This window comes from Notolepis coatsorum (assembly GCF_963971535.1).
Source record: "Notolepis coatsorum genome assembly, chromosome: 15".
NCBI lineage: Eukaryota > Metazoa > Chordata > Actinopteri > Aulopiformes > Paralepididae > Notolepis > Notolepis coatsorum.
The window spans coordinates 35530748-35550970 of NC_140179.1; the positions used below are offsets into that span (position 1 = coordinate 35530748).

At 47.6% G+C, this 20223-nt stretch overlaps 1 protein-coding gene across 1 annotated transcript in view; it reads right to left on the reverse strand.

Moving 5' to 3' along the window:
• cdnf (cerebral dopamine neurotrophic factor) overlaps positions 1 to 20223 on the reverse strand; it is a gene marked incomplete at its 3' end in the record, with an annotated part of 41353 nt that overhangs the window by 11255 nt on the left and 9875 nt on the right. The window contains exon 3 of the mRNA XM_084330301.1: positions 10888 to 11029. Within this exon, the coding sequence (XP_084186427.1) occupies positions 10888 to 11029 (142 nt within the window). The remainder of the gene's footprint in view (positions 1 to 10887; positions 11030 to 20223) is intronic.

The following is a 20223-nucleotide window of genomic DNA, read 5'->3' on the forward strand; positions in this document are numbered from 1 at the left end:
AAGGAGTTACCTTTAGATCATTTAACAGAGATAGACAACATTATTAAAAGAATTAGAAGATAGTTCATATCAGATACCTACAGAAGAGACTCCAGGTGAAATACCTACAGAGCTGTAAACAGCATTTGATATTCTACATAGCTCTCAAAGTAAGTTACCTGTTTTAACAGGTTTAGAAGAATTCTTCGATTAGCTAGATCCCTCTACTTACGCCAATGATGCAGAGCTATCTTTAGATACTTTAATGGACCTAGTGTGAGGTTTTGTCCACTGCTCACCTACTCGCTCTGTTTCCTTTAAGCCTACTGTTAATCAATTGCATTCTCCTCACCTCACTAGCCCCCACCCTCGCGTTCGTTTGCTCTTCAGCAACCACACCCTTGGACTACCTATCAGTATGTGTTTGATTGGTCTGGTGCCGAACACACACTTTTAGTTCAAGTATCAATTACCTTCACGCACCTGATGTTGATTCTAATTAGTTCCCCTGTGGGCTTTAAGTACCTCGCTCTTCCCCTCTGTCCCTTGTCGGGTCGTGCCGTATCATTCCGTATCATATTCTCTATCACCAAGATTCCTTCGGGAGGTCCTCTGTCTGTTTATGCTGTTTTCATCTCCGGCGTTAGATGCGCTCCAGCCTTCGCCTCCTGTCGCCGTTGCCTGAGGGAGACACTGGACTGCGCTCTCTAGACTTCCACGGGAGGTTCCCAGTGTTCCACTTCAGACCTCCGCGCAGCAGACGTCCTGACGCGCATCCAGACCTCCGCGCAGCAGACGCCCAGACGCGCATCCAGACCTCCGCGCAGCAGACGCGCTCTTCACTCCAGACGCGCATCGCTTCCTAATACTCTACGGGAGGATGCGTCTCTCCGAGCCGACGCGCTCTTCCGCGCAGACGCGCTCTTCACTCCAGACGCGCATCGCTTCCTAATACTCTATGGGAGGATGCGTCTCTCCGAGCCGGCGCGCTCTTCCGCGCAGACGCGCTCTTCACTCCTGACGCGCATTCAGACGCACTCCAGATGCGTCCTCCGTACCGGCGCGTACTCCAAGCAGACGCGCACCACTCAGACCTCCGCGCCAGATGCGCCCTCCGTACCGGCGCGTACTCCAAGCAGACGCGCACCACTCAGACCTCCGCGCCAGATGCGCCCTCCGTACCGGCGCGTACTCCAAGCAGACGCGCACCACTCAGACCTCCGCGCCAGATGCGCCCTTCGTACCGGCGCGTACTCCAAGCAGTCGCGCACCACTCAGACCTCCGTTTGGACAACCCGTTTCCCCGTGGCGACGCGCTCGCCCCGTTTTGATCCAACTCTCTTTACGCACAGCGCCTGGGTGAGTTTTTATGACTGTCTTTGATCCTATTCGTTTTTCGTGTGTTTAATGACACTGAAGATATCCAGCTTTTTGTCAGACTGTCACTCACCCAACGTCAGCTTTTTGGACTGTTCATTGGGATAATATTTGGCCTTAACATCGCTCACTGTGTGTATACACACCGAAGATATTATCACTTGGATTTGTATTTGGGACTTCGCTCACAGTGGTTATTTGCACCGAAGATTCTATCACGTGGATTGTGTTTGGGACGTTACTCACAGTGTGTATATACACCGAAGATTCTGTCACTTGGATTACTCTGTTTTTGGGACAAGTCACCTCTCCTGTCACCTGCTCTGTTCCCCATTGTACTCTGAGCTAACCCACTCCCTCTCTCCCTCTCGGTCCCGTTTACCCACCTCGGAGATCTGCCGAGAGAAGTCTGCAGAGCGGCTCTGATGTACCCACCTGCTTCCCCAGACTAACCATCCCGGGAGAAGCTGCAGAGCAGCAACATTCATTAATGCTTGTGTCCCAGGCGTTGTCTGTTTTCTCTGTCCCAGTATGCAGCTCCAGCCCTCGCCCTGCTCCGCGGGCCACTGTCCCTGTTTTCTCCACCTCTAGTCCTCCTAGTCCTCCCTGTCCCCAGCCCGCCTCCGTGGGCCTCTGTCCCTATCTCCCCTCTCTAGTCCTCCTAGTCCTCCCTGTCCTGTCCTCCTAGTCCTCCCTTTCCTGCCTTGTCCCTTGCCCCGGCCCTGTTCCGTTAGCCTTTCCGTTAGCCTTCCCTTAGCCTTCCCTTAGCCTTCCCTTTAGCCAGCTCGCCTCCTAAAGGCACTGTGCCTTTTCCCATTCTGTTTATCCAGTATTTTGTGTTCTCCCTTAAAGGGACAGTGCTGTTTTTTCCTTGTGTTTCAATAAATGCCCAGTTCTTGGCTTACTCTCATACCTGTCTTGTGTTGTGCGATTGGGGTCGGTTACAAACCATAACACCTAGAGGCTGTATCTCCTGTAATAAGGTCATCCCCTCCTCACCATACCCGTAATCCTTCTCCTATTCCTACGTCTAGTAGTACTATACAGATAGGACAGGGCGATCCAGATGTCACAATCCGAGAGCTTTATAATAATATCGAGACAAGACGCCTCTTAAATTTTCCCACCCACATTATCTACTCCTGATTTTGGCGCTTTCTATAAGGCTGTAGTAGGTACCATACACTCTGTGCTAGCTGAACTAGCAGAGACAGTGGGCAGAGGGATATCATACAGGTAGAATTAACTGGTCAGAGTCTTAGAAATGGCGCTTCTTTGTTGATAGAGGACGGTATACAACACCTTGACAATTTTGTTTGTTCATGATAAGCATTACTACGGTATAAAGAAACTTAATAGTTTCCTAGGCTTTAGTTATGCATGTACCGGCTGTTATACAGGCTACAACATTAAGGGGAGTCATAGTTGTGCAGTTACATGTAGTGTATGCTGTCACAAGCTATGCCATACCAGACCCTTGGCATTAACTCTGTGTAAAGACTGCAATCGAACCTGTCGTTCAGCTTTCTGTCTTGAACAACATAAAGACCCATCGTCTGGCCCAAACCAAAAGAGCTCTTGTGATTCTAGAAAAAGGTGTGTAGAGTGTAAACAGCTTTATTACATTCACGCTTCTAATCCAAAGCCCCACACATGCAGAGTTGATAAGTGCTATACGTGTGGAAAGACTTTTCTGACTGCTGCAGACAGGCATAATCATCAGTGTTACCTCACAACGCTACCCCTAGATGTGAAGAATTATAACAATATAGTCTTCTATGACATTGAAACATATACAGATGATAAGAATAAACACATACCGTACCTTATATGTACTCATACAAAAGGAGTGTTTAAGACATGGCGCGGTCCTGATTGTATTACAAGGTTTCTGGAGTTTTTTAGAAACCCCAGGTATAAACACTTTACATTCATGGCCCATAATTCTAAAGGATTTGATAGCTATTTAGTTATAAATCCTATGGTTATGGAAGGATTAAACCCCTCCTTAATAACACAGGGTAGTAAAGTCCTCTGCCTTACGGACAAGCAATCCCGTCATAGGTACATCGACTCTGTATCGTTTCTCCCTATGAGGCTAGCAGAAATGCCTAAAGCCATAGGATTTTCCGACACTTTAAAGGGGTATTTCCCTCACGCCTTCAGCAGTCTTGCTCACCTAGATTACGTCGGTGTGTACCCTCCACCCGCGGATTATAATCCTGACCTTAAGTCACCAGAGGGCAGAGGGAAATGTTTTCTCAGGTATGAGACTGTAAAGACGGGTGTCTTAATGACGTAGAGATCCTATCCAAGGCCTGCTTGAAATTCCGCGATGATTTCATTAAAGAAACCAGCGTAGACCTTTTCAGATCTCAGCCGCTTGTTTAAAAGTCTTCAGAACAAAGTTCCTAGAACCCAACACAATTGGCATACCAGACCCTACCAATTACAAGAATCAAAATGCTACTCGAGTGCTTCCATTCAATAGCTGGAATACCATGCGTTTCTGCATAATGTTACGATACAACACGCCATGAATGGTGGAGAGAGAGCTGTTGGCCCCTATTTCATAGATGGGTATTCTGAGAAACCAAATGATACAGGGGGTCTCGACAAAACGGCTCTAGAATTTCTCGTTTTTTTTCACGTTGTAGTGTCTGCTTCAAGCCCCAGGATACAAATCCCTTAACACATCAACTTTTTGGTGAGATGTATACAGCCACTCTATAGCCAAGATCTGGGACTTGAAAACTACACACGGTCTTAATACAATGGTTATGTGGGAACACGACTGGGTAAAGAGGACACAGACGGATCCAGGAGTTATAGTTTCTAAAACGCTACCCCCATGCATATACAGAGAAGCCTTTAAACCCTAGAGAAGCGCTCTATGCTGGTCGTATGTCTGCTATAAGACTACGCTATACGATCGCTGAGGACGAGACGGTCTCCTACAGCGATGTCTGCTCACTGTATCCTTATGTGATGCGAGATTCTCAATACTTCTATCCTCTAGGTCACCCTGTTATTATCCGCTCTGCTTTTAAAGACCTTAAGAGTTACTTTGGTCTGATTAAAGCTAGTCTACCCTCCCAGAGAGTTATTTTTCCCTGTACTACCGTATCGAGTAGGCGGTAAGTTGCTTTTCCCCTTGTGTAGAACCTGTGCTACTGATAACAACCAGAAATCCGCTTGTACACACACAGATGATGAGCGCTCCCTGACAGGGGTTTGGATTACCCCAGAGTTTAACAAAGCTATAGAACTAGGGTACACTGTAGCTGAGGTTCATCAGGTATGGGATTTTGCTACTAGAAGTAACACGATTTTCGTAGGATACATACAGGTGTTTTTGAAAGGTAAAACAGAGGCCAGTGAATTCCCCCTTGATGTAATCACTGAGGCCGACAAAGAATCAGTGAATACCATAGACGTGAAGGTATACTTCTTGATAAAAGTGCTATATGTGCTAATCCATCTAAAATATGTCTATTTAAGCTAATGCTCAACTCTTTCTGGGGGAAATTTGCACAACAATCCAATCTTACAAACAGTTATCCTAAGGGATCCTAAAGAGATTTTTTAACTTTTATTCTCTGAAGAATACAAAGTGAAATATATGTCTTTTCTGAATGATAACGTAGCGTTACTCCAGTGGGTATACAGTGATCGATTCCTACTCAGTCAGAAAAACACCAACGTTTTCATAGCAGCGTTTGTGACGGTTATGGGCGGCTACATCTGTATATTTACCTGCATAAACTTGGTAACAATGTTCTTTACCATGATACTGATAGTGTTATTTACAGAGGAGTAAGAGGTGTGGATAGTCTGGTATTGGGATCCTATTTGGGGGAGTTAACTAACGAGCTCAAACCAGGTGAATCTATCACCGAGTGGGTTACTTACATGTGGTCCTAAATCCTATGGATATGCTACAAATATGGATAATGTTGAGTTGAAGGCTAAATTAATTACACAAACATACCAGAGTTGTAAAGAAGTCTCCTTTGATGGTATGAACGATCTAGTAGAGGGTTACCTAGTCCCTACATCGCCCTCTACAGACCAAGCCTTGTATGCAACACAGTTCTCAATCTCTCGATCTAAAAATGATTTCTCACTCACAAATACCACAGTCTTGAAGAAACTACACGTAGTGTATGACCAGAGAAGACCATTCAGTGATTGAACGACACTACCTTTTGGCTACTAAAAAGATTCTCAGATAGCCGAGTTTACCTTTGACCCTCGTTTACAATTACCAATGTCCACGATCATAGCAGGTCCTAGTGGCTGTGGTAAAACCTATTTTGTACAGAAGCTTTTAGAACATTGTACAGCAGACTACAGAGAGTGGCCCGTTCAGCCGAACGCACAATTTGAGGGGGGCTTCCCACTCTCCAAGACATTTACAACAAGCGGTGCATGGGCAAGGCTAAGAGAATAATCAAAGACTCCAGCCACCCAAACAACTGCCTCTTTGAACTGCTGTGGTCAGGCAAGCGATACCGGAGTCTCATGGCCAGTACAGAGAGACTCAAGGAGCTTCTATCCCCAGGCCATCAGGATGCTCAATGAACAATGAACAATAAGCAAACCATCAACACACCCACAGCACACATACACTCACTTTAAATAAACAACACACTGTAGCACCCACTTTACCACTTTAGACACACTTTACACTTTATATTTATATTATTGGTAAGGAAATTGCACATCATTCTCATTCCTTATTGCACCTCACCACTACAAGGTGGCACCACAAGCTAAGCTATACCTCACGATTTTTGTAACAGCTGTACATACTGTATATATAGATACACTGAACAATTTTGTTGTTTACAATTTTCGATTTTCGATTAAACATTGTTTCCACCTCATATGCAACATTTGATTGTTCTAGATGATATGGTTTTTACAGCAGGGGGCCATCTTGAGGTTGCAAAAATGTTCACACAGTACAGACTGCGTTATTTTTTTTCCTAGCCGCATTTCTCGGAGACGCTCTCTGATTGGCCGACGCCCGTTTCTACACTGGTTAAGCTTAGGCACTCTTTCGAAGTTGGTTATGGTTAGAGTTTGTCTTAGAGCGTGACGGCAAGTTCTTTCGACGGTTAAGCTTAGGCACTCTTTCGAAGTTGGTTAAGGTTAGAGTTTGTCTTAGAGCATGGCGATAGAACGCCAGGTAGTTTGCAGGCTGTTCGACGCGGAAATGGGCAAAGACACAGCTCGTCACGCGATTGGGCAAACATGTCAGTGGCCAATCAGAGAGCGTCTCCGAGAAATGCGGCTAGGAAAAAAAATAATGCGTACACAGACATCACCGTAGGATGAGCGTTATACTGCTTACACAGAATCTCTTTCAACAAGGGAAACATAACCGTACAATTAGTCTTAATTCTAGTTATCGGATTTTATTTTAAAATCCCAGAGATAAGGGCGGCTGGGTGGCGCAGCGGACATTGCGCTCGTCACTAACGCAAGAGACACCGGGTTCGAATCCGGCTGTCGGCTTTGCCTCCGGCTTGGGCCGGCCGTCATACTAACTCAATTAGCGGGTGGGAAGTCGAAGGGTGGTAGTCTGGTCGTTGTGAACAGCGACTCCTACCGGTCGGTTGGGGCGCCTGCACAGCAAAGTCAGGAAAATGGCAGGGGCAGTGTGAGCCTCCTACACGTTACTCCTCGCCAAATGAGAGTCCGTGCTGGCAGGTGAAAAGATGTGACAGGCTGCCTCCACATGTATCGGAGGGGACGCGTGTATATTTTCCCTAACGGAGTTGCACTTCCGCGTTTGGTTTGCGTGATCTGATTGGCCACTGACGTTTTTTTCAGCGCCAATCGCGTTACTCCTAACAATCGCGCCAGCAGGCTGTTACCCTAACCTTAACCAACTAACCCTAACCTTAACCAACTAACCCTAACCTTAACCCTAACCTTAACCCCCTAACCTTAACCCTAACCTTAACCAACTTCGAAAGCGAGCGACTTCGAAAGAGTCGCCAAGCTTAACCAGTTTGTTAGGAGTAACGCGATTGGCGCTGAAAAAAACGTCAGTGGCCAATCAGATTGCGCAAACCGAACGCGGAAGTGCAACTCTGTTAGGGAAAATATACATGCGGAGGGGACATGTGATGCAAGGCTTCTATCCTCCCTACAACCGGCCAGTGGGGGGCATATGATAATTTTTTTGTTTATTCCTCTATAAGTTACAGAAATGTGGGATGAATCTTTTTTTCCCCCTCCTTTTTCTGATTTTTCTCCCATCCCACTGTTAAGTCGTTATGCCAATTCCCAACCCCCTTCCTGGTTGTTGCGCACCCCCCCTACTGTTGGTCCGGGAGGCCGGAGACTATCACATGCTTTCCTCCGACACATGTGCAGCCAGCCGGCAGCCAGCCTGGCAGCGCAGACTCTCACTGGGAGAGTGTAACGTGTGGAAGGTCACACTACCCTCCAGATCCCTCCCTCGCTGTGCAGGCGCCCCGAACGAACTGTAGGAGTCGCTGTTTGCAACGACCAGGACCCACCCACCAGCTTTCCCACCCCTAACACTGCCAATTGTGTTAGTATGAGCGACCAGCCAAGCTGGTAGCAACGCCGAGAGCTGGGCTCGAACCCAGCGTCTCCTGTGTTGGTGGCCCACTACACCACCTAGCCGCCCCCGACTGTTGGAATTGTTAACATAAAACTTGTTTCTTTTTCCATTAAGCGGATGGGGAAAATAACTGGTTTATTTTGTATAATTGTTTTTAGCATATTCAAGGTTTTGGTCTGATAAGTGGCCTCTGGCAATTAGCCCTGAGGATCAGAGCCCGGTAATCGCATCGTGGCAAACACAGGATTACAAAGGGCAGCGTAGATAAATGGGGAATCGAATGAACGGGTCATTGAATTCCTGGGAGGGGCTATAGTCAGGGGAAAGACGGGGAAACACGAAGGGCCAAGAAGAAAGAAGAGTTGATGATGTGTATTAAAAAAAATTACAATTGAAGTGGAAAGAAGGAGAAGTTCCACCCTGCACGGCCCTCCACTCTCTCCCCCTCTGGTCCGTCCCCCCCCTGCCCATCTAAGGTCCCTCCTGTCTGAGACACCAGACTCTACTGCCCATCTAAGGTCCCTCCTGTCTAAGACACCAGACTCTACAGACATGATGGAAGCAGTCGTCGTCTCTGTGGATGACGTGTCCGAGTGCGAGGGGACGGATGATGACGTGGGGGAGCCGACGGCATGTCTCTATGATGTAGTGATAGGATTGGGGTGTTTGATGGTTGGTGGTAAAGTCCGTTATTGTGTGACATGTGTTTCATATGTCAAAGGGGGAGTTGATAGGTTTTTTGAGGTCATTTGAGTCTCTCCCCACAATGCAGGCTGAAGGACTGTCGGGTGTGTCTCCCTGCATCCGGACACACACACACACACACATAGCACACACACGAACACACACACATAGCACACACACATACACACACACACACACACACAAACACACACACATATAGTGATGCCTACACACACAAGCCATGCGCACACACACACATAGCACACACACACAAACGCACAGACACACATAGATGAACACACACACGGCTGCACCCATCTGGAATTCATCAGCCCTCTAGCCCCCTTCTTCTGACACACACACACACACACACACACACACACACATACTCACGTACACACACATAAGCACAGTCCCTCTCACACACACATACACACACAAGCACACACACACACAGATACACACACACACATAGATTTATGCCTACACTTAATTACCTTTAATTACGTTGAACTTTCGATGACCTGGCTTCACTTGTCAACAAAAGCACAAACTTCTAGATTAATGCCTAAAGTAAGGACCCGAACTTATGTCCGGCCTCGCACACACACACACACACACACATACACACTTACACACACACAGACACACAAACGCCCAGAAAGGGGGACCCGAGGGAGACATTATCTCTGGCCCCCACTCTCCACAGAGAAACACGTGCTGAAATCCCCCCCCTCCTACCTCCTCTTCCCGCCAGCTTTTCTTTGTCCCCGACGACAGCCATCAATCATCAGACCAGGAAGAGGTGTGTCCAACTACCAATGTATAAAATGATGTGACGTGTACGTATCTGGGCCACTTCGCAACTGCTCTCCGTGTGTGGAGGTGCATGCGGTGGTCCAGATCTGATCTACTTTTCTTGTGCCTTGAGATTTTAGTAAACTTCTGGCAGACTAAGCCATCTGTCTCCTGTTTCATATCTGCTCACCTGCCGTCATTCAACCAAAACGAACCCATTGCTAAATTTCCTTATACTATACATTTCCTTTGCATCCTCCAGAACTCTTCCTCTGTTACAATTATCTGATTATTATCGATCCCGCTTCTTAGACCAGTTCTTAATCTACTCCCACGGTAGAATACAACTTCTTTTGCAGTGCTATCGTATTCAAAACCTAGAATACCATCCTGTAAAATCCAGCGCACATTAAAGATGTCCGCACATTCAGGATCTGAGCAATCATATACCCTGGTTAAGGCTCCATATCGACGCGGGGCCCACATCAAAGAGCTTATTCGATCGGAGCTATCCAGCACCTGTCGCATTGGTGTAATATCAGCCATTCTTCTTCTTCAGTTTTTATATAAGGTAGGTAATTCACTACTCAGGTTTGTTTTATAAAACCTCTATACTAATTCCTGTATATATATGCTTTTTAGCTAAATACTCATGCCTACTTAGAGCGGCATGCCCCTGTCTGGGTGACGGCCCCCAGCACAGAACATATTGGCACAGGTGTTAGGTGTTTGTAGCCCCCTGCACAGAACATGACTGGACATGTTCTGCACGTGTTGTCCCTGTTTGGGGTGATGAAGCCCTGCAAAAGGATAGGACACCTGCCAGGTCTAAAAACAGATGCTAGCATGCTTTTGTAAACACTCTAGGGTCAAAGGTCCGGGTAAGAAGTCATAGGGCTGCAGGGGGGGTCCTACCCTGTTTGGGGTCATGACCCCCTCCTGCGGAAGGACATAACAGCTGCAAAGAGGTGTGTACCTCATCAATAACTTTTTTTATTACCTCTCCTGACAGAAAGTGCCTTTCATACTCTCTTAGGAATATACATTGTTATGTTTAGTTTATAGCTTTAGTTTATAGTTTATTTATAGCTTATTTTGTTTATAGTTATAGTTTACATTTATAGTTATAGCTTATTGTTATAGTTTGTATAGATAGAATATACGTTGTGTATTATGTTAAACATTTACAAAACTACTACAGTTGAGGAGCCGGGAAAAACAAGCATTTCACGTTTTTCTGAATGTATGTACATTTTAAAAGGCTGTGACAATAAAATAATCTGAATCTGAATCCAACCCACACATCAGACCAAAACAAAATGTAAACATGCTCTTTTGCCTAGGGGTCGTTGTTTGACAGCATTACAGAGTCTACCTTTTAACCCTTTCACTGCCACACTACCAAACGCACACTACACACTCGCACACTCACACGCACACTTTACCGTATCTGAGTTGACATATCTGAGTGTCGGTGCTGCTGAGTCGCCGGCAGATCTTGTCCACAGGGACGTGCGAGGACAGGGGGCGGGACACGGAGGAGGTGACGCGCGTCGCTGCATCACTGCTGGCGCCCAGGTAGTAGCACTGAGAGAGAAGCAGGGTTCGCACAAGGTCCTTGAAGTGCTTAAAGTGCTTGATTTTTGACAAAAGAATTCAAGGCCTGGAATTCCTTACACAGACAATTTTTTTCTCTCAATGTGCTTAAAAAGTAATTGAAATTCAAATCAACCATTCGCATTGAAAGTTTTGTTCATCCATGATAACATTTTTCTGAATCAACTAATTGTCGGAAATTGGTTTTAAGCCATAAATATTGGACCAGATTTTTTTCTATAAAGGAAAACCGCATTTAAAAGTGAGTTGTATGCGCTTTTTAAATTAAAAATAGTGCTTGGAAATTTATTGAAAGTCCTTGAATTTCATTTAGCACTGTCTGTGGGAACCCTGGAGAAGACACAATAGGCACACAACAGACACACAATAGACACACAACAGACACACAACAGACTAGGGCTGTCCCCGACTAAGGATTTGGATAGTCGACTATGATTGGCCAAAATTTGCCGTTAGTCAAAAGAAAATATATATATATATATAATATTATTATTATAATTTTTTTCATTCCATTTGGGCTGTGGGGGGTGCTTAATGTCTGAAGGAGTCAACTGAAGGCTTCTTGTGTGAGGATTGGTCCATTCCCGCCACACGCTTCTAGGTCAATTACCAATTGCCGTCACGCACCTGTCGTTTGTTTGTAATCAGCGCTCCAGAGCCCTTCATATACTCGGGTCTTTCTGTCAGTCGTTGTCGGGTCATTTTGGATTACCACTGCTGCTGCCTGTTCCCCCCGTTGTTGTACCTCGTCTGTTTTCTTCAGGATGTCTATGGAAGTCGCCGCTGTTGTGTTTCTCTATCATCCGTTGGAGCTGTGCCTCGTTGCCCGCTTTGCGCATTTGCGCTTTGGTGAGTTTTTGGAACGAACCTTTTGGATTCTCTGTTTTCTGTGTGTTTGGATAACACTGAAGATTTGCCGTTTTTGTTTTGTACTGGACTCAGCTAAACTTGTGTGTTGGTAACACTGAAGATTAAGTCACGTGTGATTGTACTGGACTCAGCTAAACTTGTGTGTTGGTAACACTGAAGAGTAAGTCACGTGTGATTATACTGGACTCAGCTAAGAAGGACTGGACTGCCTCTGTATTCCGTTGGCTTGTTTATTGACCACTCTCTCTCTCCGTTCCTCCCCGAGTTGGATCCTGGAGTAGCTGCAGAGCCGCAGAGGCAGTGGCGCTACGCCGCTTCACCATCTCAATACCGGGACAATCTGCAGAGCCGCAGACAACTCTGCCAAGAACATTCTCCCCTTTGTTGTTCTTATCGTTATTTCGCTCATTCCTGTTTCAGAAATAAATACGCCCTAGTCTTTGGCTCTGAATACCTGTCTGTGCCGTGCTGTTGGGGTCGGTTTCAAACCATAACATTACGACCCGACCATGACGACCCCAGCCGACACAGACAGAGTTAGGGCAGCGTTGGCGGTCCAGATCGAATTGACCAACGACCACAGCCTACAGTTAGGTGCGGCTGCTGTGCAGGACCTCCGGGCCCAGGTCCAGCTTATTCTGGATTGCCTTGACACTCTGGCCACCCGGCAGACTACCCAGGGTAATCAGCAGGCTGTTATTCTGCACCAGCTACAGGCTCTCAGTGCAGCATTTAACACCCTGTTTTTAACCCCACCTGTCCCAGGAGTCTCAGCCAGATCACCACCCACAGCCGCGGCAGACCCCGCGCCTCCCGACCTCGCACCTCGGGAGCCCCGTCTCTCCGAACCACATTTGTTCGAGGGTAACTTCGAGGATTGTGCCACATTCATCATGCAATGTGAGTTGGTTTTCCTTCATCAACCCAGCCGATTTGTCAGAGGGAGCCCGAGTAGCTTACATGACTAACCTGCTCACAGGCCGAGCAGCACAGTGGGTCACTGCTTCCTGGTCTATGAGGGCCGATTTTTGTTTCTCCTACCCAGACTTCGTGGCAGAGCTCCGAAGGGTTTTCCACCACCCAGCTCGTGGCCAGGACCCGGGAGCTCGGCTGGGCACCTTCCGGCAGGGCAGTGGCAGTGTCACCGACTACGCGCTGGAGTTCAGACTGGCCGCAACCGAGAGCGGTTGGAATGATCGGGCGCTTCATCTCACCTTCCTGAAGGGGCTCAACGACACTGTAAGGGACCAGCTCGCGACCCAAGAGGAGCCCGATTCTCTCGAGGGCCTAATCAGCCTCGCTATCCGCATCGACGGACGCCTCCGGGAGAGAAGGCGTGAGAGAGCACGACTGGGACCCCCAGACGTTCCCCAGACCCCCCGTCCTCGTGACCGTTCTGCTGACCGTCCTGCTCCCTCCGTGACTGGTGGTTTTTTTCCCTCCCGAGCTGTGACCGTGGTGGAACCCATGCAGCTGGGACGCACCCGCCTTAGCCTGGCCGAACGGGAGTCCAGGCTCTGGTCCGGCCTTTGTCTCTACTGCGGCCGGGATGGACACCGTATCTCCAATTGCCCTACCCGGCCAAGAGGACCAGGCTCGCCAGGACCCCGGGAGATCCTGGTGAGCCGTTTTTCCTGTTCCCACACCCGTGCACCACCTAACCGTCTGACGAGCGTCACCCTAGTCTGGGCGGACCAACGGGCGACGGTGGGTGCACTCATTGACTCTGGTGCTGATGGGAGTTTCCTGGACGTTGAGTTTGCCACCCGGGCCAACATTCCACTTGAGGACCTCGAGAGGCCCTTGGAGGTTTTCACGCTGGATCATCACCGCCTGGCTGACATCACTCAACGCACCTGTCCTGTCCTCTTCACCGTTGCTGGTAACCATGTTGAGAGACTCCAGTTTTTTATTACCGGATTCCCTCTTGTCCCGGTAGTCCTGGGTCGGCCCTGGCTCGCGCTGCATGAGCCCCACATCGCCTGGTCCTCCGGCACCATCAGGGGGTGGAGCTCCTCCTGTCATGCCCAGTGTCTTCAGGCGGCGTCCAGTCCTTCGCCCCAGCGTTCCCCTTGTGTCCCTGTCTCCAGCCCCCTCACCGGGCCCCTGTCTCCGTCTCCAGCCCCCCTCGCCGGTTCCCTGTCCCTGTCTCCAGCCCCCCTCACCGGGTTCTCTGTCCCCGTCTCCGGTCCCCCTTTCCGGGCCTCTGTCTCTGTCTCCCTCTCCAGTGCCCCTGATCACCGGCTTCCTTCGGTCCCATCCGGGCAAGCCGAGGCCGGGTGGGTCGCCGGGTGGCTCCTGTGGAGGGGGGGGTACCGTGAGGATTGGTCCATTCCCGCCACACGCTTCTAGGTCAATTACCAATTGCCGTCACGCACCTGTCGTTTGTTTGTAATCAGCGCTCCAGAGCCCTTCATATACTCGGGTCTTTCTGTCAGTCGTTGTCGGGTCGTTTTGGATTACCACTGCTGCTGCCTGTTCCCCCCGTTGTTGTACCTCGTCTGTTTTTCTTCAGGACGTCTATGGAAGTCGCCGCTGTTGTGTTTCTCTATCATCCGTTGGAGCTGTGCCTCGTTGCCCGCTTTGCGCATTTGCGCTTTGGTGAGTTTTTGGAACGAACCTTTTGGATTCTCTGTTTTCTGTGTGTTTGGATAACACTGAAGATTTGCCGTTATTGTTTTGTACTGGACTCAGCTAAACTTGTGTGTTGGTAACACTGAAGATTAAGTCACGTGTGATTGTACTGGACTCAGCTAAACTTGTGTGTTGGTAACACTGAAGATTAAGTCACGTGTGATTATACTGGACTCAGCTAAGAAGGACTGGACTGCCTCTGTATTCCGTTGGCTTGTTTATTGACCACTCTCTCTCTCTCTCCGTTCCTCCCCGAGTTGGATCCTGGAGTAGCTGCAGAGCCGCAGAGGCAGTGGCGCTACGCCGCTTCACCATCTCAATACCGGGACGATCTGCAGAGCCGCAGACAACTCTGCCAAGAACATTCTCCCCTTTGTTGTTCTTATCGTTATTTCGCTCATTCCTGTTTCAGAAATAAATACGCCCTAGTCTTTGGCTAACTCTGAACTACCTGTCTGTGCCGTGCTGTTGGGGTCGGTTTCAAACCATAACATCTTGTCCTCTGCAAAAGCATGCAATTGGTCCACTGATGGATACATCTTGATATTTGTCTAGTCTAGTGTGTTCATTAGATGGGTGAAATCCTCTTTCAGTGCCTCTGTGCCTGTTTTCGTAGGCAGTTAGCCACACTTCTAGGCCTCTTTTCTTTTGGAAAGAATGATAAAAAAACAATATATATATATTTTTTTATAATTATTATTATTATTATTATTATTTTTTTCGACTAAGAGGTTGGCAGTCGACTACGGCTCCTTTCGACCGATTAGTCGACTATTCGACTAATAGGGGTCAGCCCTACAACAGACACACAACAGGCACACAGAAGACACACAGCAGACACACACAAGTTTTTATCTTTCCTCAATAATAGATGCTGTGGTGGTTTTCCTCTGTGTTCTCATACTCTGTGTTTAACCCATTCAGTGCCAACCACGAGATTAGTCGGGTTAACTCGCCATGCGTTGCGTGCCAATCACGAGTATACTCAGGTTTTAATCGTTATTTCTTTTATTAGCGATATCCATTCATTTTTCATCCATCCAGCCTGATGTTATCATTGGGAATGGGTCTGAGCTCGCAAAGGGCAAATACCACCGCCTATCATCTCCCGGATGGTATTGCACATCATTGGATTGGATTAGCAGGGACTGTGCATCAGACAAAAAACTCCGGTCCGGGGTTTCCCTTCTCGGGCAAGCAGTATCGTGTTACCACATTCACTGGCGAGGCTGGGAGCAGCTTCGATTATGTGTTATGTGATCAATAAACACGATCGATATTTGGAATGGCGATCAGGAATTGGATAAATCTTTTTGCAGAACATCTGATGTGAGGTAAGGAATTCATGTTACGAATCTTGGGTTAATCAGATGTTCCTATCACCGCCATCGGAGCGTGTGTGTGTGTGACGTTAGCGCTGAGCAAGTCACGAATACGCGATTTTTCAGCCTGCTTCTCTAGCGTGCATAAGTACACATATACTAGCGATAATCTAGCGTTTATTTGAAAACGATTCATAAATCAGCCGAAAAATTACAACGTGTTTTGTGTATTTCACTAAAGGGCTATTATCGCGGATTTCTCTGGAATTACTAGAAATCTCAAACTATACTCGTATTCAAAACGGTATAAAACGGAAATGTTCCAATGAAAAAACTATCCGTTTCGTACATGTTGACTGCAAGCAAGTCATTGATAAGCGATGTATTAGACCCATAGCCATAAATATAGTTTAAGCGTTAAGCGCAAATTTCCCCGTCCTCCCATTGACTTCAGTGCTGGCACGCTAGCCCTAATTTGGTCATATGGGCAAGGCTTTGTCAATATTCCAATGTACAGTGTAAAATGTGTGTGTGTCCCCTACCCAACCCCCCCCCCCCCCCCCCCCCCCCCCCCCACCTCCAATGTACAGCCCTCACCCAACCCACCCAACCCCACCCCACCAACCTCCTCCAATGTACAGTTTCTACGCCAAATGTATATACACTCCTTTACTGGACACTTTTGTATCACAAACAGTACTGTATTTGCAAATCTGATATGTCATAAATGTATAGATGTAGCAGTACTGTCTATCTGTATGTCATGTATGTCATATATGTTATGATGAATTGAAAATGGGGGACCCTGATGTAAACAAGACGAAAGTCTTTCTCTGGTCTGCATCCCCTTAACAATTGTATGTATTGAGATGTACTGTACTGTACCCATTCTGCAATCTGTTAATAAACTTTTCAATCAATCAATCAATCAATGGCTCTGAATGAGTTAAGAATGCCGCTGTTGGTGAGGATGTTTTGAAATTTACCATCAAAGCAAGACTGCAGGTATTACCTACTAAGTACGATCTGTCCACCTGGTATCCTCACATTCACAGTCCATTCTGTTTAAATCATCAGGATTCACAACAACACCTAGAATCCATTGCACACATAACGAAGGTTATCCTATAACCCTAGTTATATGATTGGCGTAGCTGTCTGCTTCGCTCTATGGGACACACTCAGCGCCTGTGCGCGTTCAATGAAAACTTCACATGCACCTTCTATTTGCCCGACCACGCCCACCTCCGGTCGGCTTAAAGCCAGGTGTGGTTGGTCTACTTCCCCCTTCCGAGTCTGCATTTCAACGGAACACAGCCAAGGGTCCTCAGGGCTGCGATTAAAGCAGACAGCTACGCCAATCATATAACTAGTGTTATAGGATAACCTTCATTATATTTCATTTGGCTACGCTGTCTGCTTTGCTCTATGGGACAACGGGCGAACAGTGGCGTCGCGTGGGTAAAATAACAGGGGAAGCCAAAAAAAATTAATAAAAAAAAAAATTATTTAATTTTTTTTTTTTTTTTTTTTTTAAGTCAAGCAGTCACCATGTACACTACAGTATGGCTCGGCGGCCAGTCAAACTTTCTTTTTATTTATTTAACAGATTGCAGAATGGGTACAATACAGAAGGGGATGCAGACCAGAGAAAGACGTTTGTCTTGTTTACATCAGGGTCATTAATACTGCTGGAGCATTGGTTAATTTTTGGTCCGACTTTTCCTTGCACGATTTCGCGCGCCGCGTGTGAGCAAATTCGAGACACATATTCGGTTGCAAAAAGGTGTCCCACGGTCTCCTCTATGGCCCTGAATATTTTCACGCGGATCGGAATCACGGCGCGCCCGTGGGACACTTCTCCGTTTTGGCGAGTTTATTCCACGCTTTCGACTTTACTTTTCTAAGCATTTCCGGGGCTACATGTGGATCCCATAATAGGTTCACTTAATACAGCGTTTTTAAAATCACGCGACATTTTCAGGGTCGCGAGCCGACCTTTTCCCCTCGTTTTCGATGATGGAAGTGATTTAGGAAAAGCTTCGGCACGCCGAGAGGTACCTGTGGATTTAATCTCGCGAGGATCGGGGCAATATTCGGCCCGTGGGAGCAGTCACGGGTTAATACAATTTTCAGAGTGCAGAGGGGAGGTGTGCAGAGGGGATTCCACACTCATGATTCTTCTCACAGCCCCGTTTTAAACTTTTAAGTTGTGGCAGTCAGCTCGAATCTGATTGGCCAGTATCGGTTTTGGACTCTACATACATGAATCACATGGTTGAGGCTGGAGAAAGAGACCTACCCCCTGCCTCCTCTCCTCTATAGCTGCAGTGAGCACAGTGAGTCTGACAGTGTGTTAGAGGGAGTGAGAAGGAGAAGAGGGAGACATTTAAGAAAGAAAAAAAAATTATAACACAGATGCACAGATGAAAAAGAATGTAAACTATATTAAAAGAAAATTATATATATATATATATTTTTTTTTTTCATATTTCATATTTGATATTAATTCATATTTTAATAGGGAGGCCTGGCTTCCGTTGGCTTCCATAAGGATTCGCCACTGCAGGCGAAGCAGGGCACGTAGCTCCGACAAATGCACCCCCTGAGGCCCCTTCACGACCATCAGAAAACATGGGGTGGGGTCCGGCCCCCTTGCGCCTCCTAACGAGGAGCGGAGAGAAGGACACCAATCATACACAGTGGGGCGCAGTTACCCCAAAACGCACAAGGTGAGTAGATCATGCCAAAACCCGCAGTCTACCTCACAATGCACCCCATCAGCCGCCCGGCCATGGCCGCGAGACAGAACCCCCCCGAAGGTTCCGACGAGGACCAAAAGCCCTCACCCGGATTTACGACAGCGCCCTACCCCCCCAGCCCAGTGGCCGAGGTCCCACATCAATGATTGACCAACCAATTAAAAACTACCTTTCCAATCTAACTTAACAGCTTGGAGAACGGGTACTCCACCGCACTCTCAACACACAGCTGTAAAAGACGATCAGAGATGTGGAACTCAGTCTAAACCCTCCACTCGTCATCCACTCACAAACAAGTCAGGGAGAAAAAACACAGTACAGTACCGCTGTACGTTCTTTGACCCCATATTCAAATGACAAGCAGGGCCACTCTGTGGGCAGATTGCATCCCCCCTCTGCAGCAGTAGGGGGGGGGGCTGTCTAACAGCCCATACCGAGGATGGAAACCTTCACCACGCCCCCTCCGATCGGGAGACATGCGTGGCATGGGTCTGAATCACTCCCCCTGTTTTCACATGAAACGGGGGGCAGACCCTTTAACCAGTCCCCATTACTGGGACCGGAAAATCGACCTATTTTGCCAAATAAATCCAGAACTAACCCGATTTTGTCCGGCCGTCATGGCTGTGACACCTGCTGTATCACAGCAGAGCCAGAACAGAGCAAGACGACTTTCACTCTTTTCTTAAAAGAACCTTGAATAAACCACCCGAACCGGGGAGGTGCGGACGCAACTCCCCTGGTGGCTAACGCCAGAGCTAGCGAGGGTCCCCACATATCCGCCGACGGATAGCGGGGAATCGCCTTTATGCAAATACAGATATGCAAATACAGATATGCAATAAACAGCCCAGGGCAGGCCAGCTTGCCTGGGCGGGACTTCCACATACACGTCACTACGTGAGGAGCGTAGCGCTGTCCCTCCCCTGTTTAACATACAAGTGACACCTACACTTGCCACCATGTTAAAACGCCAGGCTCTGCCACGCCGAAAGAGAAACACCCCCCTAGAGAGCTTTCTCTCCCCAGACAGTATCATATCACAATATGTACGAACAGACAAAGGCGGCTAAAAACCTGCGTTGCCCGTGCTCATAGTCGATCAGAGGAGCTGGATGTAAGATATTTAATTAATAAATATAGCCCCCCACATCAGGCCTTCTCCCGGGGGAGAAGACCGATACGTCATATACCCACATGAAGGACCCCCTACAGGTATAACGCCGGTTCTAATTTGAAAACATGGGACCAGACACCGCCCACTGCCTCCGGGCTGAGCGCCACCGGATACAGCGGCATTACCGTTATTATAAATAACACAGACTGTATAGTCATGGTCACTGAACAATCTAATATCAGACACAGTCAGAAATCATACCAGGTATATTCTTATGGGGGATAAGACTAAAACGTCATATCCAACACACACGATCAAGTACAATGCCCCCACCGAGTGTAACGCCAGTTCCCGACCTTTAAATAAAAAGAAATGGAACTCCAGCACCGCTCACCATTCTCCGGGCTAAACGCCAGGAGGCAGCGGGGTCAAATCCTATTACAATAATAATAGAATCGG